Source organism: Denticeps clupeoides, chromosome 1, assembly GCF_900700375.1.
Source record: "Denticeps clupeoides chromosome 1, fDenClu1.1, whole genome shotgun sequence".
Classification (NCBI taxonomy): Eukaryota; Metazoa; Chordata; class Actinopteri; order Clupeiformes; family Denticipitidae; genus Denticeps; species Denticeps clupeoides.
The window spans coordinates 23,180,010-23,205,691 of NC_041707.1; the positions used below are offsets into that span (position 1 = coordinate 23,180,010).

At 42.6% G+C, this 25,682-nt stretch overlaps 2 protein-coding genes across 4 annotated transcripts; both read left to right on the forward strand.

Moving 5' to 3' along the window:
• Positions 1–456: 456 nt before the first annotated feature.
• ccl36.1 (chemokine (C-C motif) ligand 36, duplicate 1) lies at positions 457–1,326 on the forward strand. Its single transcript, XM_029001595.1, has 3 exons — positions 457–628; positions 739–850; positions 1,017–1,326. The coding sequence occupies exons 1-3, from the start codon at positions 553–555 to the stop codon at positions 1,111–1,113; spliced, it is 285 nt and encodes a 94-aa protein (XP_028857428.1). The 5' UTR covers positions 457–552; the 3' UTR covers positions 1,114–1,326.
• Positions 1,327–4,024: 2,698 nt separating this feature from the next.
• Positions 4,025–21,876, forward strand: ccdc149a (coiled-coil domain containing 149a). 3 transcript variants are annotated; one of them, XM_029001584.1, is made up of 13 exons: positions 4,025–4,382; positions 6,764–6,938; positions 7,118–7,156; positions 7,310–7,417; positions 7,712–7,828; positions 7,976–8,148; positions 10,512–10,584; positions 10,702–10,786; positions 11,483–11,627; positions 12,123–12,199; positions 13,038–13,070; positions 19,141–19,248; positions 20,500–21,876. In XM_029001584.1, the coding sequence occupies exons 2-13, from the start codon at positions 6,879–6,881 to the stop codon at positions 21,135–21,137; spliced, it is 1,656 nt and encodes a 551-aa protein (XP_028857417.1). In that variant the 5' UTR covers positions 4,025–4,382; positions 6,764–6,878; the 3' UTR covers positions 21,138–21,876. The 3 variants fall into 3 exon arrangements, with proteins under 3 accessions (XP_028857417.1, XP_028857400.1, XP_028857409.1); XM_029001567.1 differs by having other exon boundaries at positions 6,777–6,938; XM_029001576.1 differs by lacking the exon at positions 13,038–13,070 and having other exon boundaries at positions 6,777–6,938.
• Positions 21,877–25,682: the final 3,806 nt, after the last annotated feature.

The following is a 25,682-nucleotide window of genomic DNA, read 5'->3' on the forward strand; positions in this document are numbered from 1 at the left end:
AATCCCAAATATTCACTGTGTTACATTTTTTATTTTTAGATCATTCTCTGCTTTTCACTTCAGTGTGTTTCTCTGTGCTTTCAGTGAGTTTTGGGGATTGGGGGAGGGAGGCTTAAATTACTTGAACTGCATCTCACTTGAAGTGTAGATAAACTACTGTTTTATCAAATAAAGCTGTATATATACATCTGTGTGTTGTTTTTTGTGTGAGGACACTGATTCAAATCACTCATTGCCTACATCATTAAATATGCATATTGTTTATTCTGTGCAAATCCAAAAGAGGGATATATGTATCTTAGTACAATCTCAGTTTCTTACATCGATGGAAGGACTGTTCACATGCAAAGATCACAGGCTGGCCCAAAACCACACAACTATTTCCTCTTGAGGTGAGCCCCTCATACTTCTTTTGACAGCGAAGTGGAAAACTGCCATCAACCTGTCTAACCACAACAGCATGCACATACACACCACCCCTCCCAGATCAGACAGCAGTCACTTTTAGACCATACACATCTCCAACAGCTCTCCAACTGAGTCATTTCTGCCATGGACAGCCGCCTCGTTTTTCTCATACTGACCTCTCTTCTGGCCTCTTTCCTGTGGTCCCCAGCGCTGGCTAGCAGTAAGTAACACAACCTGTTAAAATAAGGGACAAATAAAACTTTATTTTAGCAAATACATCTCTTTGTTGTTAGTACTTTATAAGGACTAATGTTCTTTTAAACTAAATAGATGGCAGTCAGCCAGAAGAATGCTGCTTTAAATTCTTTCCGAAAAAAATCCCTCTTAATCGAGTGAAGAGTTACGTGTCTACCAGACCAGAATGTTCAAAGGATGGAGTCGTGTGAGTATAAATTACTCCTATTAACCATAATATATTGTTGAGTTTTTTTTTCTTCTGTTTTTTGTTGCATCACTTATAAATCATCATTTTGCAGTATTTGTATATAAATACATATATATTTTGTCATATTTAGCTTGCTCTGTGTTTGTTTTCATGCCAATTGCAGCTTCATCACTCAGAAGAACAATCGTATCTGCGCTGACCCTGGCATTAGTTGGGTCAAATGGATTATTAGTAAATTAGACGAGAGAGACATTGCATAAAACTGTTACCCTTACACACGCTTTCATTCTTACTTCTTTTTTTTCCCCTTCATTCATTATTTTTAAACTTATATATCTAGTTGCAGCAAATGATAAAAAATGTTAATCAAATTAGAGCTGAATTGCTTTGTAAAAGCAATTATTCACATGGTAAAATATAAAAATGTGGTGTGAAAATGGATGTTTGTAATAAAGACTGATTTTTTTTTTGTCTGTCAGTTTCTTTTTTAATGACCAAATAGATTAAGAGGACACACTACATGAACAGCATCTACATGAACAGTGCACATGAAATGCAAATGTGATGAATTTAGTCATAGTAAGTACAGCATGCCAAAACAGAAATACATGCTCATTAATAAAATTAGGTGACACTGTCTTAAATTGTATTGAAATAATATATATTTACGGACCCAGAACCTGACCATTATGCCACTCCTTCACAAGGAAAGGTCTGCAAGTGGGCTGAAGTGGGTAGTGTGGTAAAAACAAACAAACAAAGGAAAGCAGGGTGAAGGGGGGGTGGCATTCATAATGACGGACAAAGCACTTTTCCAAAAATGGATGTGCTAAAACATTTTGAGCTGATAGAGTTCTATATACTTTTTAATAGCCAGAGGAGACAATGATAGTGACCTACATGAACCTTTCAGTTTTTGCCCATATTGCCCAACATCAGGGTCAGTGTGAAAATAAAAGTTAGTGCCAAAATGTTAATTAATTTGGCGGTCAGTTTGTGCATGAATAAAGGCCTACATATACTCAAATGAGCTAATTTGAAGGTTATCATTTTCACAAAGATCAAATCAAGTCATATTGATGTCTGATGTCCAACCATTAATACTATTATATTGCCAGGTCCAAGTATGCAATCATTATTAATATAATAATTTAAAACAAAATTATTGATTTTAAAGAAAGAAACAAATTTGTTGACTTTTATTGAAAGGAAATTGCCTGCCTGGTATTGGTTTGTTCTGAATGTTTTGCAGAATCCACCTGAAGATTATGTATAGGCTTATTTGTAACAGATGAGGCAGTGAAGACGACAAAATAATCATTTTATTACATTTTATTCAGCTGGAGTAAGGCATACACTTGATAATTTTAAGAATTAAAAAGGTGTGCGTACTTTAGCAAGCACATCTATTTGTTTTTACATATTTAATATTTGAGCTTTGGATGCTGTTTGCACCCAAGAAAACATACCTGTAGCTCATTCCTGTCAAATAATTGTGCCCGGTGTATTTGTATCAGGGGCAGAAGTCTCTTAGAACAGCTTTTGAAAAGAAAGTCCCAATTACATCTATGATGGGAAAGCGCCCTGCTCCTGATGTCCCAGAAAGGTCACTGGAAATGAGTCTCTTATGTGTCTCATCTATTCTCCCAACTGCCAAACCCAAAGACAAAGGAGTTTATCCCTGGAGTGAAGTATTAGAGGGGCCACCTCACCTCTTGGGTGGTTAAACACAGAGATTTTCATGGCCATGATGCCAGTGGACAAACAATAGACCCCGATGCAACCACACATATTAGGGAAGAGGTGTGTGACTTTAAAGGGCAGGGAAGAGAGGGTTTATTTTGTTCAAGCTGCATCACAATGCCTTTTTTCATTGCATTTAAAGAATTTGAAGGAGCAGGTGGAGCCACCAAGAGGTGCCATTGCAACATTGACAATCCTTTTTTGATTCAGGTCTTTGATACAGGACAGGTTCTCACAACCTGTCTGTTTCTCTGAATGTCTTTTTTTCCTGTTTTTCGTCACACATCTTCGTCATACAGTTAGTCTCTAATAGACCTTCAGATGGGAGGGATTAGTAGAGTGTGTATTGGAGGGGAGACATCATATGAAGCTATCTGACCTCTTGGTGAGGTAGCATGAACAAGTGAAAACTCTTGGGGAAGCCACATGAGATCGCGTTTTGATGCAAGTTGAAAATCTTGACACTTGAAAAGTTGTTTTAGAAGAAGTGAAAAAAGAGAAAAATGGCAGGTTGTTTGTGATTAGATTTTTCTTGGGTGACCCAATATTGTTTGTCATTTCCCATTTGCCCTTAGATTTAGGAATTGTAACAATGTGATTAATGTGTTTTATTGCCTTCCATGCTGAAGCGCCAAGGAGAAGGATAGGAGCTGGATACACCCAGCTGCTGTCAAGGCACCTTATGAAGTCCTGATCAGTCCAAGATGAAACAAATTAGGCGGGATTGGTCAAGACTCCATGAGAACAGGCAGTCGGTGCCCAGTTGGTACGGCTGCATTAATGTGAACTAACCTGAATGTCTGTTGATGTTTTTTTTATACCAAGGGTTGGATGGAATGCAGCTTGACCAGATAGTTCTATACATTATGTCCCTTTCATTAACACCCTCCCAAATGGCTTTTTCTTAATCAAACTGGCAATGATAAAGTCAGTCTGTTTTGCCACTGATAGCATGCTCACACAAAGCCAGATACATTTGTGATACTTGACTTGAAAGCTGGTGTTGGTCTTGAACCCCGCCCCCTCTCCTTGGTGCTTCAGCGTGGAAGGCGATAAAATACGTTAATCGCGTTGTTACAAGGTCAGTGTATGAGCGCATGCCCTTCTCACTTCGCTGATTTACTAAACCAGTCCGTGCAGCCTGGTTTTGCACAACAACAAAAAAAAAGTGTACTTAAATACAGTGTAGTTAAAATCATGAGCGTAGTGCAGTCGACATCAGTAACTGGGTGGTGAGCAACAAGGTGTGAGCCCATATTATAACAAGGTGTGTTTTAATATGGGTACTTGGGGGTGGTGCTGCTTGCTTAAGGTAACGAGGGTACCACTGGAATTTATTTGCCAGTAATGGGGATTTTAGAATGATTAAAAATACTTTGATTTCTTCATTACCTGTGATGTCGCTGTCGCCCTCTAGCGTCCAGTCTTCACACCGACGGGGGGGGAGATATGACGCTCGCCTTTTTTCTACCACACTGTAGGTTACAAATGTGTACACGGATGGTTAAAACACGTGTATCTTTATTCAGTGCACACCCACACTCGCTCGACGGTTCACTCGGCATCCTAGTCTGCGTCCTCCTTCTACGGCGTCGCGGTCCCCCATCACCCGGACATGCACCTCCGGTACAGCAGGTGACGTAGAAACGAGCGACCTCGCAGGGAAAACGGACGCCCTCGCCCGCCTCGTCTCCGGAAAGGCCGACAGCGTGGAGCGGCGTGGGGTCCTGGCGACATGAATTCGTCCAGACGGAGTGAGAGCGACTGGCAGGGTTTGGTGAGCGAGGTGAGTGCGACGCTGTCACATGTCGCAGTCAGTGGCGCGGCGACGTGTTTGTCGTACATGCTTTCAAAACCACATGACGTCCAGATGCTTCAGACCGATAGTCTGTTGCATTCCATACATATAAATTGCGCGGCTTTGTTAGAAATGCTTCATAATTTTTGATATTAGTGTGTCTTCAGCACCCACAACTCTGAACCATGCTGAACCAAACATATGTTTCAGATGAAATGTCGCTTGTGATGTTCACCACTGTGTATATGTGGTAAAGGATCATTTGGTAAATGTAGTAAACATGTAGATATTGACCACAACTTAATGAATTTAAAGTCTGTAAAAGTTAGTCTTGTGTTCCGAAGGAATCCTGTGTTCTAAAATGCAAATGTCTCTTTAAATTGCTAAGTATTTAAATTACCTCAACATATTGACTTCTAGAATGTCCAAATGGAGGGTTATTTGACAAAAGTACAATCTGACAACAATTGTTAATACAACAAAAACAATATCACCACAATAAAATCAGTGTTTCTTTGTCAATTACCTCTTATTAATTTTGTAATATTTCCTGCAGTTTTCATTAGCATTGGAACCATAGTATAGATTTGCTTCCGATTTTAACCGTAAGGTTACATTGAAAATGAATGGTGGAGTTCTGTGAATGTTGCCTTTTAAAACCACATGCATTCAAATGTTAATCATGCAGCTACGTCTGTGAGCTCGTAGCAGGCTGTATTACTTTTGCATATTGCCATTTCTCACTACGGTATGGCGAAATGAAGTGTGTGGAAAGGCAAGTCCTCATATCGGTGTTGATTGCTGCGTATTTACATTTCCATGTGGCTGGATCGCCGTCAGTCGAATCTGCAGATGTAGTAACGGAGCAGTGCAATTTATAAGATGTGTTAATAGTTTATGTCGTCATCTGTTACAGATTTTTTTATTATTGTTACATAACCTCACACATGTTATTTCATAGTCCACTGTTTTATAAAAAAAAATGCAAGACCTGTGAATGAGTAGGTCCGTCCAAACTTTTGACTGGTGTAAATCAGCAGACAGCCAGCTCACTGCACAACTTTGCTGTTCACCACAGCCTTTCTGTGCAGTTTTGCAAGCACAAGCTCGTGAGCAAGAAGGAAACCCTCCTGATTCTGGCCAAAAAGCTGAACGCCTGCTAGCAGGAGAGAGACCAGTATGAGTTAAGGTCATAATTTCATTTTCTCAGGCCATCTGCTGTAGAAAATTTAGTTAGAACATAGTCGTGCGTCTGGGTTACAGGTGTTGTCGTTGCATATATGTCACTAAATGGCCTTTGTTGTTTATCAGACCCTACTGATGTATTTTAATCTGTGCCAGGACCCAGTGTTGGTTTAGTAGGTGGTAGGTGGTAGCTTACAGGGACAGGGATACTGTCCGTGTAAAGAGGGAGGGTAGACAAGGACTATTTGAAAAATGATTGTAATGTAATGACTGTAATGTACTGTGTATTCATGCATTTGAAAAAAAAATACCTTGGGGCAAACGTCACACATATTGACACAGTAAAACAGTTTCAAAGGGAAAGATTTTTCATGAGAACAGCAACATTATGTAAAATGTTGAACTTAAAACATATTAGGAACTGCAGCTATATAAAATCCCCTAAAATACATGTATGTGTCTGTTGTAGTAATATCTCATGAGTGCTGATGTCGGGTGCATTGGGCCGATTCATTTCCAGCATTTCTGATTTTGATTCCTTCTTACCAACACAACAGACTGTTGATGATGGAATGTGCGGGTGTTCTCCTCCAGTCAAAAAGTTTGGACACAGCTACTCTGTGGTGGTTATTGAGACTAAGATGGAGGAATAATTAGTAACAAATTTAGTATTTTTTGTAGCAGGAGACAGTGAAGTATGTTTTTTTTTTTTTTTACCCTCATGGCTGCTTTGATCACTATTTTCATCATCAAAAGTCTCTTCATGAGATGCTCATTAACATAAGAATGATAAGAAAGTGTTCATCATAAACCTGCAGGAAACCGTCCCCGTTGTCCAACTTAAGGTGGCGGCAAGAAGCCAAGAGTGAGAAATGCTGCTATCACAGCAAAAAATTCCCTGCTTTGGAGAGCATATATTGTTAAACTTTTTTTGCCTTGTTTGCTGCACATTTATTATATTTTATACAATCATTTCACTAGTTTAGCGCTGTCTGTCTCATGATGTCTACATGGTTTTTGTTAAATGTTACTTTTGCACTTCCTGTGTCCCCTGTTTCCACTTCATGTAGCCCAGTTTGTCTGTGTCGCACACGTGCACTTTATATCAGTATGCAACTTTGTTTAATTGTTCAAATGTTACACGTAGCACCAGGTTGTGGAGAAACGTTCTGTGTTCACCGCAGCCTGTCTCTGCAGTTTCTGATTTGCAAGCGCAAGCTGGAGAGCAAGAAGGAAGCCCTCCTCATTCTGTCTAAAGAGCTAGACACCTGTCAGCAGGAGAGAGACCAGTACAAGCTCATGGCCAACCAGCTGCGGGAGAGACACCAGGGCCTGAAGAAGAAATACAGGGAGCTCATTGTGAGTGGAACTGATGGGCCTCTGCCATCTAGCTTTGAGGAATAATTGCAGTTCATGGAATTTTGAAGGTTCACATGTGTAGCCTATTTGCAGAATATAACATAGCGCATTTGAAATCTTATTATGCTTAGGGCTGCACACAGGCTTGAAGGAAAATTAAATCTTTTAATTCCCTGTAGGATGGCGACCCAACATTACCTCCTGAGAAACGCAATCAGGTAATAAATCTGTTCCTCCCAATAATGCTCTTTTTTTGTGATTGCCTATGATTGAAGTGCTTGTGACAACTGTGACAATTGTTGCATTAGCTAGTGTTGAACATTGTTCCTGCATCTGTCTCTGTCTCTCTCTTTCTCACTCTGTGACCCCAGGTGAACCTTGCACAGTTGTTACGGGATTCTAGGGAGAGAAGCAAACAGCTTACAGAGGAGGTCAAGGAGCTCAGCCACAGATTGGCAGAGGCCCAGGGGGACAACAAGGTGTATGAGATTGATCTAGAATCACAAACACACACACACACACACCTCAGAATTACAAGAGCTTATGCCTAAACTAGAAATTACTTACCAACACAAATAGTTTGGCAGTTCTCAAGTTCTCAATTCTTGAACTTGAGCATTTTTTTCTTCTTATACCTACAAAGGATTCTCACTTCTTCATGCTCTCTAAACAATGTGAGGGCATGTGAACACATTGGAACAAACACATACAAGCATGTATACTGAACAAGATGTGGTTTTTACCTGTCTGTTGACCCTATTTTTGTAACCCAGCTCCTGAGGATGACCATCACTAAGCAGCGACTGGGTGATGAAGAGGTTGGAGCGCGACACTTCCCTGCACATGAAAGAGAGGACTTGGTCCGGCAGCTGGAGAAAGCTGGCCAACAGGTGTGAGGCCCTCATATAACAACTTAATTTTTTGTGGTAAATAAAGCTGTCTTTACTCTCTTTAAGAAGTCAGACAGGAATACTTACTGCTTTAATCACTTTGGTATGTATGTATGTGTGTGTGTGTGTGTGTGTGTGTGCATGTAGAAAGACGAGTTGGAGCAGAGTCTTAAGGCGCTGTCAGATGAGCTGCAGGATGTCAAAGCAGAGAGGGTGGTGTTCCGAGAGAAAGCAGATCGCCTCAACTTGGAGCTAAACCACATCCTAGGAGGCCAGGAGACACGCATCATCGATGTGGATGCCCTATGCATGGAGAACAGGTGTGTTTTGAGTGTGCGTGCGTGTGTGTGTGTGTGTGTGTGTGTGTGTATGCATCATCACATGACATGGTGGCTACACTAAATGTAACACTTGAGAAATAGAGTCACAGAAATAATTATTTGAACTCTTGCTGTTTTTGTAAGTTTGTCTACTAAGAAAAGTTTGCAAAACGTGCTTTAGTACTTGGTGGCAAAACCTTTGTTAGCGATCACAGAGTTCAGACCTTTCTTGTTGTTGGCCACAAGGTTTGCACATAGTCATTAATGTTTGGCAGCTTGAAACTTCAGCTCCCTCCATAGATTTTCTATGGGATAATATCTGGACTAGGCTGCTGTTTTGGATCAGTGTTCTGCTGGAATACCCACCCATGACCACCTTCATGGCGTGGTGTGTTACCAACTGTTTTCTTGGTGACTATGGACCCAGCTGCCTTGAGATCATTGACGAGTTCCTTCCAAGTAGTTATGGGCTGGTTCCACACTGTTCTCATTATAATTGAAAATCCATGAGGTGACCTACCATTGAAATTATAGACTGATTATTTCTACAAAATCAGCAGGGGTTTAAACAATTACTGTGTAAAACACTTACTGTGTATATTTCATCCTGTATTGAATGCATTCCCTTGCATTTTAAACATATACCTAAAGGTTTAATATTTAAGGTAACTGTGGTGTATGCAAAGTTTGAGAACTGAAAAGTTAAGTAATACCACAATATACCTGTGAGTTACTGTAGGATCCATTATGTCCTCAGTCTGATCAGTAGTAAGACTGTTTCAAAATCACATTCTAACATTTTTAGCATTTTTGGTCTGTCCAGATTTACTGAACTTGAAAGCAAACTGCTTAAATTTTGGGGTATAGGAACACTGGACAGTGTGCTGGCTTCAATTTTGCACAATTTAGTTAAGTAGTGATAATGACTACAACAAGCAAGGTGTCACGCCTCTGCTTACTTGGACTAGTCAGGTGAAGACTGTTGACAGATGTGTTGGGTCCTGATTTGAGTTTTTATGTCTCATTTCCCTGTCAGTTTGCAACTACTGTTGCGTTTCATTTTGGTTTGAGTCCCGTTTGTATGTTCCTGGCCATTGTGCCACTAATTTTCTTTTATTAACCTTTTATTAATTATTTTTCCACAATGACAGCTATGGTACCTTTGTATCCTGACCATGCGTTACAGTGACAATGGCACTCTTAAGTAACTGTCATCGTTCTGGGTCTGGCAAGGAACACATTTGCACAACTTATACATAAACATAGAACAGAACACACATGATAAAAAAAAAAGACAAGACATACCTCATACAATGACCCGACAAAGACATGATACAAAACAGGCAGATTTATACCAACCAGAAACAGGTGCACACAATCAGTAACCCAGGATCAGTAACCCACAATCAGTAACCCAGTAACACAGTCTCCAGTAAACCCTAGTCCTGGCATGGATCCAGAGTACTCCTCAAGGTCCATCCATGACAGTAAAATTTGGTGTATACATTGTATTTTTTATTTTATGAAGTTGGCCTTTCATGTGCTTTGTTGGTTGTTTTTTTGGCTTACTTTTTGTGGTGCTTTGGCAGTAGCAAAGATAGATAATGACTCCTTTACAACTGATTTTTTTTTTTATCTCACTTCATTTTAAAAATGTATTTTTAGCTAGTTTATGGTACATTATTATCTTGCATTTATAGGATTTAGCACACTTACGTAATTGTAGCAGCCTAAGTACTGTTCATTCACCCAAACATAATGATGTTACCGCTATTATAGTTTAGTAAAATTCATGATCAAGGTATCTGTGCTTATGTTTATATATTGTATAATGAATTATAAAAGAGTAGCTGTATATGATGCTGTAGTCTAGTGTTCTGGGGTTCCCTGAATTACAGATATGCATGTAGTTGATGCCAGTTCTTGGAGACATCTATATGCATAATGTACATACTGTTATTATGTTATAACAATAATCACAGTTATGAGTTCATGGGTTCAAATCTAGTCTTCAGCTTTGTTTAAGTAGAGTTGACATACTCTGCATAAACAGTGGGGCAGTGGTGGTTCGAATACGATCCGCCTAGGTGCCACTGAGGTGCCACTGAGCAAAGCACTGTCCCCACACACTGCTTCCCGGGTGCCTGCCATGGCTGCCCACTGCTCACTAAGGATGATGGTTAAAAGCAGAGGACACATTTCTTTGTGTCACCGTGTGCTGTGCTGACAATCACTTCACTTTTTCTTCATGTGTTGAATCGGAACTCTTCCAGCTTTTCCGGTTTCCTCCAATTGTCCAACTGCCATCAATTAAGAGTAGACTACTATAGAACTGTGTAAATGTGCCTGGTTTCTAATTACAGGTACCTTCATGAACGACTTAAACAGGTTCAAGAGGAAGTGACCCTGCTGAAAACCAACATTATGAAGTATAAGGTAGACAAGGCCATAACATTTATTTTATTTCAGTAATTCAGGACATGTAAAATAAAAATAGAAATGATCAATAATGGTTGTTTCTGTCATCTGTTTTCTTGTGTGTTTCTCCTCAAGACTGCCTTGGAAAGAAGGAAAAACACCAAAGTAGGTGGCAAGTCCAACAGTAGTATCCTTACAGGGGTCCTCTCAGCCAAACAGGGTGAATATACAAATTTTGCTTTACAATGTTTTGTTTGGATTTTGTTCCTTTTTCCATATTCAGTACATTATTTAATTTATTTAATTATTTAATATATACAATACATGCCAAAATCTGGACACACCTTCTAATCCAATGTGTTTTCTTTATTTTCATGACCATTTACATTGGTAGATTCTCAAAGAAGGCATCAAAACTATGAATGAACATGTGGAGTTATGTACTTAACAAAAAAGTGGAGACCTGGTTCCACAGTCACCGGACCTGAACCCAATCGAGATGGTTTGGGATGAGCTGGACCGCAGAGTGAAGGCAAAGGGGCCAACAAGTGCTAAACACCTCTGGGAACTCCTTCAAGACTGTTGGAAAACCATTTCAGGTGACGACCTCTTGAAGCTCATCAAGAGAATGCCAAGAGTGTGCAAAGCAGTAATCAGAGCAAAGGGTGGCTATTTAAAAGAAACTAGAATATACATTTTTTTTCCAGTTATTTCACCTTTTTTTTGTTAAGTACATATCTCCACACGTGTTCAATCATAGTTTTAAGGCCTTCAGTGAGAATCTACCAACTTAAGTGGTCATGAAAATAAAGAAAACACATTGAATGAGAAGGTGTGTACAAATTGTACTGTATAGTACTAGGTTGCAGTGTTGCCCTTGCTCTTTAAAAATACTAATTCAGTGTAGTAAAAACAGTTCAGGAGCTGCTGTCAGAGGACAATGGCTGCAGTCTTCCGGCCACTCCTCAGTCCATATCAGACCTGAAGTCTCTGGCTACAGCACTACTGGAGACCATCCACGAGAAGAACATAATCATACAGCACCAACGACAAACGAACAGGTGTGGCTCTCTTCCTCAACTTTAACCATAGAGTTGTCAGCTATTTGTCAACTATTATCTTGGGATCTCAGCTTGTCTTTACCCTGCTGGCATGCCACTACTGACCTCTTTGTCAACGTTAATATGGCCTCATCCATTCTACACCACAAATAGTACCAGGTTTTGACCTTGTTCGCTATTGCTATCAATAAGGACAATCATTGCAGTTTTTGCAATGTCTAGCACGTTTTACAAACAGAAAGTTCATTCTCATTAACGGTTTCTAGTTTTTTGTTACCTTAAGAATGTTTCATTTTAATCATTGTAGCAAGTCACAAATAGCAGTTTTGGGGTAATGCAAACATGTAAAAAAAAAGCTTAATGTGTTGTAATTGCTTAAGACTGAGTAGTGACCTCTTAAGTGGCAGGAGGTCAGCAGAGCTGCAACATTACACCCTGTATTTTTTTTTTTTTTTGCCAAGTGATCTTACACATTCCCCTGTCTACCACACACAGGATTCTGGGAAACAGAGTGTCAGAGTTGGAGAGGAAGCTGAAGACACTGGAGGTGTCTGGGCTGTGGAGTCTCCCAGGTGGGCCCTGACAGCAGCACGTCCTGTTCTGAAGCAGTCCATGAATATGGAGATACTGCTCCTAGTTTCATTTGCATTGTCATATTCATCTTGTTTGCATGGAGAACAGAGGACTGAACTAACTGATCTGTGTAACGCCTTAAACAAACAGAAGGCAGCTCCGCATTGGCTTTCCCCTGTTTGTTGTGGGTGTGCTGAGTGTGTGTGATATTAACCATGGTGTTTGGCTTGGTCTCAGTGCATTTGTGGAGTATTACATAACGTTCACGCTGGCTCATGAATGGAGAGGTAGTTTGTAGGCTGTAAAAGTCATTTTTTGGAGAGGTGTTTGGAGTTCTTTGTGTTTGACACTCCCAAACATTGCATAATGTTCCTTAAAGTTTCAGACCATATAAGGATAAAATTCTCAGAGCATATGATGTCATATGATAAAGAAAAATATTCATATGACCAAAAAAAACATTTTTTCCTGCCAGCAAGAGTAGCAGTGATAATATATCTAGATTTTGTATGTAAACCATTTCAAGATTGCAATCATCCTGTTTACATGGACACAAATGGCTTGCTGCATTCTGATGAATCTTTTTGTAGTAGATTCATCAGAGTAGTTTGATCTGCTTGAGATGTTTATATAATGGTTGTTACACTGATGGAGCTATTAGTCCAGTTATGAACAGGATATTAGTGTTGCATGTAATCACAGCCATTGTGTCTCCATTTATGTCCACATCACCCCATCCATGTCTTTGGCTCTGAATTCAACAACCCAGTGAAAAGGAAACCACTGGTCCTAACATTCTCTCTCTCTCTTTCTCTCTCTTTCTCTGCTGCACTCAAGGCCTGACCTACAATGTGACACTGGGATTAAGGAGTATGTTCCAAACACTGTGCCCTATTTGTATACTGTGCCATTCATTCTGTCACACTCGGGTGGCTATAAAATCTCTCATACATTCTCCTGACATTTTACTATTGAATTGCACCCCTTTATTTGCTCATAAGCAGAACATTACACTTCATAGCATCTGAAGAGAAGACACATAATTTGCCAAGTGGTAGAACCTGTACTTAAGACAGGCAGGTTAAACATGCCAGGGTTATAGTATTTATGCTTTTACTAGTATATAGTATTTACTTCATTATAGGTTTGCTATAAACAGGAGGATTCAGAGATTTAGGTTATGATATAAACAAAAAGCTAATTGCATTCCTGGCATTTGCTACCTATGTGGAATTTAAAGTTAATGCATGAGGGTTTTTTATTGTGGTCACAAATAGTAAGGGCTTTGTGCCATTGTCCAGAGGCATGACCAATTGTCTCACACTTTATTTAGTGATTGGCTCTCCATTTGACATTCATCCTCTGGAAATGCACTGGAAAATCTACAGCTACTGACATGGGATCAGGAGGTGCATTTTCAGACACACTGGAGGAGGATTGAGATGCAGGAGAAACAGAAAGGCTAGGGGAAGAGAAGTTCTGGTGTTTGGGCAGACGAGAGGAGACAGGAGACAGCGTCGGTGGAACCGTGAGAGTATGGTGAGAATAAATGTGGCTGGTGCATGAGCATGGGCAGCGCCGAGGGCAGAAGTACAGAAAGGCTAAGCAATCGCGTTGTCGGGAGACGCAAAAAGGTTCAGGGGAGACGTGGGCCTTGTGCAGCATGGAGACATGAAATACATGGCTGATTCTCATATTTTGGAGTAACAACTGGTATGCCACTGGGTTGACACACCGGACCATGGAAATTGTGAACATTGTGAACTTTCGTGAGTTGGATGGCACAGGAAGCTGTCGTGTAGACAACCACACTCGATCCACTGGATGGATCCACAGCAGGGCAGGTCTGCGGTGGCGATCAGCTTGGTGGCAGCGGTTCGGTTTCGGATTTTTGGTGCAGTCCAGGTGGGGCAGGCAGCCATGTACAATCATAGCCAAAAACTTTTTTGTTTGCTGCTTCCATTTTTTATTATGACAATTTGCATATACAGTACATACCAAAAGTTTGAACGCATCTTCTCATTCAATGTGTTTTCTTTATTTTCATGACCATTTACATTGGTAGATTCTCACTGAAGGCCTCAAAACTATGAATGAACACATGTGGAGTTATGTACTTAACAAAAAAAGGTGAAATAACTGAAAACATGTTTTATATTGTAGTTTAATCAAAATAGCCACCCTTTGCTCTGATTACTGCTTTGCACACTCTTGGCATTCTCTCGATGAGCTTCAAGAGGTCGTCACCTGAAATGCTTAAAATTTTAAAATTTAGGCACACTCTCTGGACCTTAATCCAATTGAGAACTTGTGGTCCATCCTCAAGAGGCGGGTGAGCAAACAAAAACCCACTAATTCTGACAAAATCCAAACTCTGATTATGAAGGAACGGGTTCTATCAGTGAGCATTTGGCCCAAAAACAGTACAACAGCAAATTTAGTGAAAACCATTATTTGTGACATTTTCAAAACTTTTGGTCATGACTGTACTCAGCCACATCTCCGGGGAGACCGGGTCACCAGAAAGCCTGCTGAGTGAGGGCCAGAGTTATGGTAAGTCCTGGATGTTCAGACAGTGGGTTGTTGTGGCTCCAGTGGAGAACTTGCGGGCGTGTGGTGGGGGGGACATTTGTTCAACCAGGTGGGGTCTCAGACAGAGGAGGTTCTTGGGAATGGCAAGCCATCACGTCTTGCTGTAAAGACCACTGAACTGGGGTGAGGATCAGTGGTCATTGTGCATCAGGCATTGTGGTGTTTTCGTTAGACGTGTAGCAGCAAGAGGGTGCCTTCTTTCATGTTGTGGGAGCCCAGTCTGTATGAGAGAGTGTATCTGAACCGGGTGAAGAAGGCCCATTGGGCAGGGCTGGTTCTAGACAGGCATATATGAGGGGGCATGCAGAATGTGAAGGGGGCACATGGTGGCAACGGAGGAGGTAAAAGAGTGGGGTGGCTGTGCTTTGAATAAATGTCATGTAACTGGATTGCACTTTGTCATGCCTCTGTCCAACTTGGTTGGACCACCTGAAAGCTGAGCTGATACCCACTGATCACTGATACCCACTGATACCCCTTTTCCACTGCTCGGTTTCCCGTGCTGGTTCGGAGGCGGAGCGGTCCTTGCCTCTTTGGAGGGTGGTCATGGGTTGTGCGACACAGCATGGGTGTGAACACAGCATGGGTGAGAGGCTGGTGCATGGCCGCAGAGCATCAGCTTGAATCGCTACGATCTGGGAGGCTGGGGGACCAGTTTCCTCTTGTTAAATTGCGTTATTTCATCACAGAGTCTGTTTCCAGTCAAACAGATGGCATCACTTCAGTTTCAGGATACTTCTTATTGATGATCAGATGGGTCGAAAGATGGGACGAAAAAATGTTTTTGAGTCGCAGTGGTGCTCTACAGAAGTCCCCAGGGGCCAGCCATCAAGACCCATAACGCTCTCGGGGGGCTGCAGCAGATGACCAACAAGTGTAGGCGGGTTCTGGCCACTCTCGAATCAATAAGTGCACACCCCTGGGGATGGTTTAGGTGGTGGTTTTCCCAGGAAAGAGTGATGAGCTGTGTGCAGTTGGTGGCGGAGCTGTGAATGGGGTGGGGGCTCACCAGTAGGCTCCAGGCCGCTGGTGGAGTGTCAAGTGGACGTGCATTGGTCCGGACACTCTGAAGTGGATTCCCTGGCCACTGGAGAAGCAAAGGCCTTGCTCTTCTTGTCGGTGGCGTTCATTGAAGGTCATGGGGGTTCGGACATGGGGGTTTGCCATGTTTGAGGGAGGTGGCTCGGGCATCGGCCTCGCCCTCGAAATCAGTTCTGAGGCGGTCTAGGAATGCTGAGGCCAAGAGACACAAAGGGTCCTGCTGCTCCAACAGCAGTGTGGCTCAATCAAGGGCACGGCCGGTCAGGCCCTGCTGCTGCTGCTGCTGCTGCTGCTAGGTCTGCTGCTGCTGCTGCACTGCGACAAGCAGCTGACTGATTGCTTTCTGCATTGGTATGCGTGTTGCTGCACTCGGAACTGGCCCGCTGTTGCTGTCATGGGAAGGGCCAGGAGGTGCATTTGCAGACATGCTGGAGGAGGATGGAGAAACAGGAGATGCATGAGGGCTGCGGGAAGAGGAGCGATGGCGTTTGAGCAGACAAGAGGACACAGGAGACTGCAGGGGCCCGGGGTGAGAGAATTCAGGAGTTCAGCATTTGCCTGGAGAACCATGCAGCGACGTTGGAAGCACACGGTGAGAGTAAATGTTCAGTCTTTGGGACAGTGGGGCAGTGATGACCTGGTGGGTAAGGAAGCCGACCCATAATCAGAAGTTTGACTGTTCAAATCCTGATCCTGAGAAGGCAAATGAATAAATCCACAATGAAGAATGGGCGACATTCCAAGATGGAGGCCAGATGTTTATAGCGGACACTGTCCTTTTCTTAGTCTGTGCGCCCCCTGCTGACATCAGCAGAACTATGCGTGCACCCTGCTGATGGGGTGGCGGACCGGGAACCGTGACACCTACACATGGGCAAACATAGTTGTTCCTTTTCTAGGGAGGCATTTGGATTTCTTTTGACAGAAGTGATGGTTGGTGTATTGTGATGCGTGCTGAAAACATTTCCACACTCATTTGTCAGTGTCTGTTTCGCATGCATAAAGGTGCCTGTCAGAGCCCCAAAGATGAGTGGCAGGTCTGAACATTCTCACTCGTAAACAGTCACTCAAACTGTGCTTGCAGTTTGGTGTTCCCACTTACTTTTTCTGTTTCATGTGTTTTGACAGTAATGATATGTTGCTAAACCCAGGATAACAGTAAACGACACTCATACTCTGAATATTTTAGTTTTCAGCTGACGAAATTAAAACAGTTCTGTTAACACTAAGATTACTTAGGTACAGTGGACAGAATATAGTGATTAGATGATCTTCTTCATAATTAGCAAACATCAAAATTAGTCCAGGGGCAAAGAAATTAAGAAAAATCTCAAATCTGAAATGTTCTCCTGTGACCACAAGAGGGCAGTGTGGTGTTGTGCCGTCTTTTGGTGTCCAAGGCGGGGTTTGGTGAAGTTGGCCTGTCATATGACTGTCATTCTCCCACCATAAAACTGACAAGCATCCATTACTGAAAATGATTGCCCACATTACAAACACATTTAGGGAATGTGCTGTTATTAAGGAATTTGTAGACGAGACAGAAAGTGGCTCGCCAGTCAGTCCATGAAAGTGAATGTGGCTGAGAGGGTGGCCTTGCGGAGATGGTCCCTGGACCCTGCCAGCTAATGCGGTGTAACAAAGAGGGGGGAAAAAAATAGAGGTGATTGGGGCCAGCATTGCAGTCACGATGCTTCAGATGAAGGCATTGTTGTCTCCTCTCATTTTTTTCCCTCCTGTTAACGGAGCCAGACTAACAAAAGCAACAACTCAAATTGAGTTGTGATTGACTCGACTGGGACAGCCTGTACCCTTCCCCCGCCCCGTGGGGTACACCGGAGCTGCGACTGAGCTGGCTGTGGAATATCTGATGACCAGGAACCTGTCAACCAGCATCACGTCTCATCGGCAAAGACGAGTTGAGTTCGCCTGGCGGCACGATGAACCGATTTCAGAGGATGGCAGTGATGGGCATTTCGATACGCAGCCATGGTGTTGTGTTTTGAGTCACGCGCCAGTCCTTCTCACCCTCCCGCCCCCCCCTTCTTTCAACCTGACTTTGCCCCTCAGCTCGTTACTGCTCGTGTTGGGTGGGAAGGCGCCTGACGGCAGTGATTCCATTGTGACAGACCTGCCTTCGTTGAAGGCATCCTGTCGGCTGAGGGAGACAGTGACACCCCCAAGCCATATACCTTGTATGTGCAGACATGACATGAAGACAGATAAAAAGAGTTTGTGTGCCATGTGTGAATCTGTGTGTGTGTTTTTTTTTTTTAACTATATTAGATTTTTTTAAAAGTATATTACAAATAGAGAGTGTAAGTTCTTAACATTTTGCACATCTGGAGAAAACCCTGTCGATTTATGGTTTTGACACCTTATTGTTTTTCAGCATTTTACCAGATTTGTGTGTTTTACAGAAAATTGCATGCTGAATGGAATTGCAAACATGACCCTTGCTAATTGCTCATATGCTCAGCATGACCATCACAAAACCAAAACACAAAAACATACCTATGGTCAACTAGATGGCATTTGGTGGGCCATTTGTTTGCATTTGTACACAAGTCTAAATCTGTGTGAAGAAGCAGTTTAAACTGTGTAAACTAGCGCTAGACAGTGTGGCCAATGAAACGTGACACAATTTCTACAATATTGAGCATGTATGAGTCCCTTGCACGTGTGGACCAGGCGGAGGTGTCACATCGAAAACGCAGTGATACATTGTGAGTGCTGTGTTTTTTTTTTGTTTTTTTTTTGAAGACTCTCGGGTGCTTCCTTCCGATAGGCTGTTGAGTCACTGGAGCAGCAGTATCACGCATTGCCCAGTAGCTATTAACAGATTTAGAAGCTCCTGTTACTGGGGTGATGTCATCAAAGGTCTTTGTCTGCCGCCTCTATTTATTCCACACTCTGACGCCACCCGAAATGTGTTTTTATTCTCGTCTTTTATGTTTAGCGTTCAAAGTTAACATGTAAGCACCAGACGTAGTTTTTGCAATGTCTCTGCTTCTGTGGTGCACAGTCCCCCGTGGGCAGCATATGGCTTTGGCCTGTGACGCGTGCAGGCAGCACTAATGAAGACGGATGAGGAGGGAACTGCAGCCACTTCCTCTGAATGAAGCCATGTGTGTGTGTGTTCTGCTTCTGTCGTGTTCTGCTTACACATGCACCTTTTTTGGAAGGCAGTCCCTTCATCCTTTGATTTTATTGTGGTAATTCTCGGTTGGTGTGTTGTGTGGGTGACAAGATTCTTTTTCTCACAGGATGACTGTACTGTAACATGGCTTCTGTTCTGGGCCCACAGGAGGCAGAGACACCATTACCCTGAGTGACAGCCAGAGACTCTCCACGCAGACACCAGTCTCCACCCTTAAACCGCTGTCCAACACACCAAGCAGCACGCCATCGGAAGGTAAACCAGCAAGCAGCTGTGGTGATAATGGCACCCTCGGGGGCTCACTAAACTGTTTTAATTTAGCGAGTACAAGTGCTGCCCTGCCCCTCCCAACCATCACGCTTTCGGACCCTGAATCTCAACTCGGGCTCTCATTGGAGCTGATGGATAAGCACCCATTCCCTCTCAAATGCCATGGCATTTGGCAAATGCTAGCAAATCCTCACCCCACTGACATTCAGAAAACTTACAGGACTTTTTTTTTTTTTTTTTATGGGCGGCCCCACAAATGTGGATGCCTGTGTGCGAAATTTTGTTGTCCTCCCCCCTTTTTTCACCCTTCCTCTATGCTTCCTCCTCTTTTTATTCCCAAGGAATGCAGCATGCAGTCTTTAACCTTTTGGCTGAACATTCACAAATACGGGTCAGTAATCCCCTGAACGGGAGCACATTTTGGAGCGCAGGCAGAACTAAGCTGTTGCCGTTGGTGACGTGCCGTCACGCTCCCGGTCCCGTCTGGGCGGCTCTGCAGGACTCTATTTTTAGAGTCGTTGTCATGGAAGCACTTGAGACATTTCATAATTGGAAAAGCTCTTTTCTGATTGTAACCCCTCCCAACAAATTATGACAAAGTGCATTAAATATTTGGGGTCTTCTGAAGCTCTAAACTGAGTAAATAGTATCGATTTCCTCTTGTTTTTGTCTCCTTGGACTTTGATGTTTGCCTTGGTCTGGTAATGTGATTTGCTTTTTTACATATCCCTATGTACACATACTATTTGACTAGAGTATCAGTCAATTTACCTTATTATGTTCCATATTCTTCTCATTATTACTATTATTATATTATTGTTCATTTGTATTAATAGCACCACAGCATTTGAAAATGCCATATGATTAGCATAGAATGTCATCTATCATGTTTTAAACAGTTTTCAGTGACTGGCAATTAAAACTATTTCAATTTAACATCAACTTCAGAATTCAATTGCACATCATGCAGATGTGCTTCCAGAACTGTAATTTGCTCAGGAAGTTAATCATATACGTTCTGCTGCTCTGATCTTGACTGTTCAAGGATACAGAGCTGTGATCTCAATTAGCACCGGGGCTCAGACTTCAGTCAAATGTCTTTTTTTTTTTTTTTTTTTTAAGCTCCACACACCAGTGGCCACTTTGTCCCACATTAAGAATCTGGCCACCGAGCTGCTCTCAGCGCAGCACTTACACAATGTCCATTAATCTTCTCCATGCCTCCCATCTCATCAGATGACAGGACAGGAAGTGGAGGGCCATCGTCGTGGGAACCGGGCACAGCTGGCGATGGCAGACTCCCGAAAGCATGGCATGGATCCCGCTCCAGTCCAGATGGCGGTCGGGAGGAGGAGTGCACACCTGTCCCCCCTGGTGACTCACAGCGAGGCGCAGGCAAGACCCACGTGAGGGGAGGCGAGCTGAGCGTCCTGGAGGCCGCTTCCAAGGCCAGCGAGGAATTTGAAATAGGCCCCATCAGGGAGGAAAATCTCATCGCAGAAGAAGGCCCCATAGTGGAGGAGGGCCAGGTCTTAGAGCGTGGAGATGCAGAGACATGCCTGAGTATAGAGCAGGGTGAGGAGGCAGTACTGACGCTGGGTTCCCCTCCCTCAGAGAATGACCCAGGCCCAGAGAGACATCTTCCCACTTTCCTTGCCTTAGACTGTGTCCTAGAAACAGTCATCACACCTCACATTTCCCATGAGGAGGCTACAGACTCTAACACAGAGACGTCCACCACCAGGAAGACATTAGACTCTTCCTCCATGTCAGAGGCACTCGTCCAGGCCAGTGGTGCCTCTCTTCTCCAAGGATGGGGGTTGGACTGCCCATCGGGCCAGGCAGACAGCTGCCACGCTGAGAGCCTGGCATAGTCAATAGTCACTTCCCTCAACCCTGATCTCCCTCTCTTACCGGCATAAATGTTATTTACTCTGAAGCCGGAGGCAACGGCTGAAGTGCACTTTGCATCTAGATTAAACTTGTTGCTGGCTGGAAGCGAGGTAGCACTGTAGCTGTGAGCAAGCATGCAGTCTCCGAATCAAGTCATGCCCCAGTTCTCTCTGTGGAGCAGTTCTGCTAGGGGAGCCCGCAGCATCACCAAATGTCTGATTGTTTGAACACTCTCTTTACAGCGCCTTTTAATTTAGTCCATGCCGGAACTGCTATGATTATTCCATGTTTCCTGTCACCATTTGCTGGTGCTTTAAAACCAATTTTAAACCAATGTTTATAAGATTGCATGTTGGCGGCTTAATTTAACTTAACTGCTGTTAAAATACTTGCAAGCAGAAAGCCTCTTGACGGCTACAATATGCATGTGGGGGTGTGTGCCTTACATGCTGTAATCAGTATCCGACTAGTGTTGTTATTTTTAAACCAGTCTGACTAAGAGCTACCCGTGAATCTGCCTTTGTTTTATTACACAAATACTGAAGACATTTGTGTCCGGAGTGTCTAATGAAAAACGTGCCCGCCCTGGTCTGTGCCAGGTCTGTCTTTCAGCCGCTGTAGGTGATAACCTTGACCCTCTTTGACACAGAAAGCTAATCTCTAAATATCCATGATGTTTAGTGCATTACATTAAACGACGTTCACAATGGAAAAATGTAAATTGTGCCATTTCATTTAGCACTTAGACACACATACACACACGCGCACAATATTGAGCCATCTGCATCTCACAGATTGGCATACCCACAAACACATGCATTCATACTTTTAATCAGTCACCATTTGCTAGTTCATATAAGGTAAAGACATGCATAAGCGCGCTAAGAGTACCCTCAGCTGGCAGCTGGCCTCTTTAAGCAAACAGCCCATCAAAGCCCCAAACTCAGGAAGTGCTTATTCTGCAGAAGGCTGCATCCTATTTTTAATCTCTCGAACAGGCACACAAAATGGGGGAAAAAAGAGAAATTCCAGAGAAGCTTAATACATGTGGGACCCCGTGCCAGCCGTTGGGCATATTGGCATAGATTAAGAGCAATGAAGGATAGAGCCAAGGCATCTCCATCACCAAGTCAAATCTCACTGGCAAAAATGGGTTTGTGTTTTGCCAAACTTTTTTGCTTATAGCAAAACATCATGTTTTGAGTAAAACATAATTTTGAAATCTATTTTTGATTCCAAATATACATTTCACACACTTTACACTAATCAAGCTAAATAAAAAGTCAACTTTTTAGGACTTTTTAGGCCGGGTATGTGTAGTATTTTTGTACTTCTAGGTGTGCATATAAAAAAAAAAAAAAAGTTCAGATGACACTGAGATGCTCTGCTGATTGTCTTCTTAAATCTGAGACCCAGTGTGGCACGGGGCCATGGGAGAGAACGAGAGCAAGAGTGTGAGGGAGAATGCATGCTGTGACCATGACTCCGCCTCAACGATGAAGTTTGCATCCTCGACTCCTGCCAGGTGTGGGGTGAAAATTCGACTTTGATGTGACGCGGACTGACGTCGACAATTCCTCTAAGCCCGCCCCTCCACACCCCCACTGTGTTCTCCTCGCCCTGTCTCTGTGGCAGGTCGTCAGTCACAGCCTGCCACTGAGCACCCTGGGAAAACGGATTCCTACAGCTGCTTATCCAGTATTTGGTCCTATTAGACGGGGAATGGTGCATTTTGGGGAAAAAAGACGAGACGCAAGCTTCTGATCAATTATTCATGGTGGAGTAAAGGAGGCGCGTTCAGCTCGAGACGATAAGGCTCTGTGCTTCTGGGACAGACATGTTTGGCCGGCTCCAGTTCCGTGGATGCATAATGGCATGTAAATGTCCAGGGTAACCAGTCATGCTGTCCCCCTGGCGATGGGAAAAGGGCCTTCTGTTATGCAGTAATTCCTCTGTGTGTTAGAAAGGAGGAAATAAGTGTGTGCGTGTGTCTATGAGAGAGATTGAAGTATGTGAGATAAAGAGGATGCACTTGGCCTGCATGCAAAATAAGGTCATTCTCCATATTTCAGAAGCTTCCTTGGCATGCCGCATGCTATTTGTAAGTTACATGCATTTTTCCATGCCTACAGTAAGTTCGGCGTGTGCCTGAGCTTCAGACGAGCAGCTTTGTCAGGATGTCTGCCCAGTCTGCTCACACATTTCAAATGACTTATGTATTAACTCTGAATTTTTTTAGCACGATAACTCAGTCTGAGGAGGTTCCCTTGGGACTCTGTTAAGGCCGGAGTGAGTGATCGCTCTAATAGGTGTAGCTAGAGGAAGGAAGATTTAGGGAGGGGTGGAAGGGGATATCACTTGTGCTTCCTGCAGAAAAAGGGCACCGGTTTGGGCAAGTGGTCTCCATGGCAGCCTGGCTATGGGGTTTATTTCTTAAATATCAGTATAATAAAACACCTAATGACTTACAATGAATACGTTTAATTAACATTTTGTTTCTTTCTAGAATTTTTAATCAAACATGTATGCAAAGTATCATTACTAATGGGGGATAATAGCAAGACATTTAACCCCGAGTTGCCTTTTTTAAAATTTCCTACTTGTGAGACTAATAAAGGATCATCTAGTATTATCTTGAGTTCCTCCTGGGGGACTGTCCCTGTAAGTATTGATTATAAGTCAATATGAATAAGGGGATATACTAAATACTGCAAATTTAAAGGTATGGCAGCTGGTAGATTGGTATGTTAGTTTTGACAATTCATTTTTTTTTTATTTACTTAACCCTATTTGCTTGACTGTAGATTTGCTTGCCTTTACTTTGCTTTAAATACTGATTTTGCCCCGTGCCACTTTCGTTTTTAGTTCATACCCAGAAAAATCAGAGAATTGGAACTTAACTAAAGCTCTCTATTTTTAGGTAAGCAACATTCGTTAGGATTTAAATGACACACGTTCTGACAAGCACGCAACACGTTGACACCTGTCAGCCATGTCCTTTTACTCACAAATCAGTACAGGCAATGATGTCGCTGACGACTCAAGCTGCACGCCAAAGCTAATCCAGTTAGCATTAGTCCCGCTGTAAATCTCTGTGTTCCAGCGGGCCTCGCCCACCAACAACCTCACCCTCACCGCGGAGGTCCTGCCACGCATGCACCGAGTTATTTATTACATCCAATTACACTAGTTGTGCTTCTTACAAGGACGTTGTCACAGGAAAAGAGCGCCGAACTCGAGGGGGGGTGGGGAGCGTTGCATTTTACACCCTTATTTATATTCCGTTGCATTTGTTTATGCTCAGGGAATTGAGGTGGAGGGTGTGGGGATGGTTATGCAAATTGTCTGTGTAAATCAACGTGTCAGGTTCCCTCTCGATGAAAAGAGCACTACTGCAAGGCATCTCTGCATTATTTCCTTGTCTTGCTTTTGAGGTTTTAAGGGGCTGCATTTTCAGGAACAATTACCACGCAGCACAATGCTGAAGGATCTTGTAGGATGTATAATTGACCGACAAGCAGTCACTGAAAAAGTTAATTTCTATACGCAAGTGTCCGCCATATAGAACACATAAAACACAAGGTACATAAATTGCAAAGACTCCTAAAACAGCCCCTTCATTATTAACACCTACCCTGTTTCCCATCGCTTCAGCATCTCCACGTTCTTCAGTAGAAAAGCTGCTGGTGGTTTATATAGGCCGGTTAAATCTAATCGGTGCTGCTTTTCCTGATGCACTCCTACCACGACACTCCACATTAATGTCACTTTTGTGTTAAAATTTTAAATAAGATTAGAGGTCCTCATTGATGAATGTGGTAGAAGCATGACAACGTGTTTGTGAGACTTTTAAAGTGTGTGAATAAGTTAGTTATTCATAATTGAATGAGATTTGTATGACAAGGTAGCTTTCTTTCTGAAGTCTTTGCCAAGCATGGATTTGTAGCACAATGCTACATTAAATAAATGCCCTTCATAACAAATTTTTAATAATCTTTTTGCCTTATACATTTTAAATGCACACAAAAATAAAGTAATATTTGGTTTGGAGTGATACCCTATTGAGATCAAGAAGACATTTGCAGTGGATATAGAAACATTTCTCAAAACCTCAAACATTCACAACATCTGCAAAAAGTACCTGTTTTTGGTATTATTGGTATTTATGATCAATTTTACAGATAGTTGTGACAGTGAGCAGTATAACACTAACATTTATTCATTGCATGTGAGAATGTGAAAGGAAATTGAGGAAAGAACAGTAGGGTTCTGTCTTTTTGGTACAATTTATTACATATCAAAGACAACTTGTTCCAGTGAGAATAAAAGAGCACTGTATTTAGCCGTAATTTTGGTGGGTAAATGCAATGTATTTGTGTTCCCATTCATTCAGCACTTATTAGGACTGTGATGGACCCAATACTTCATAAGACATATTAAAGCACACTAAAGCACACAGATTCCTTCTGGTCTGTGTGTATGTTTGTGCATGTGTAATAGTGTACTGTCTGTCACATTTTCAGCAG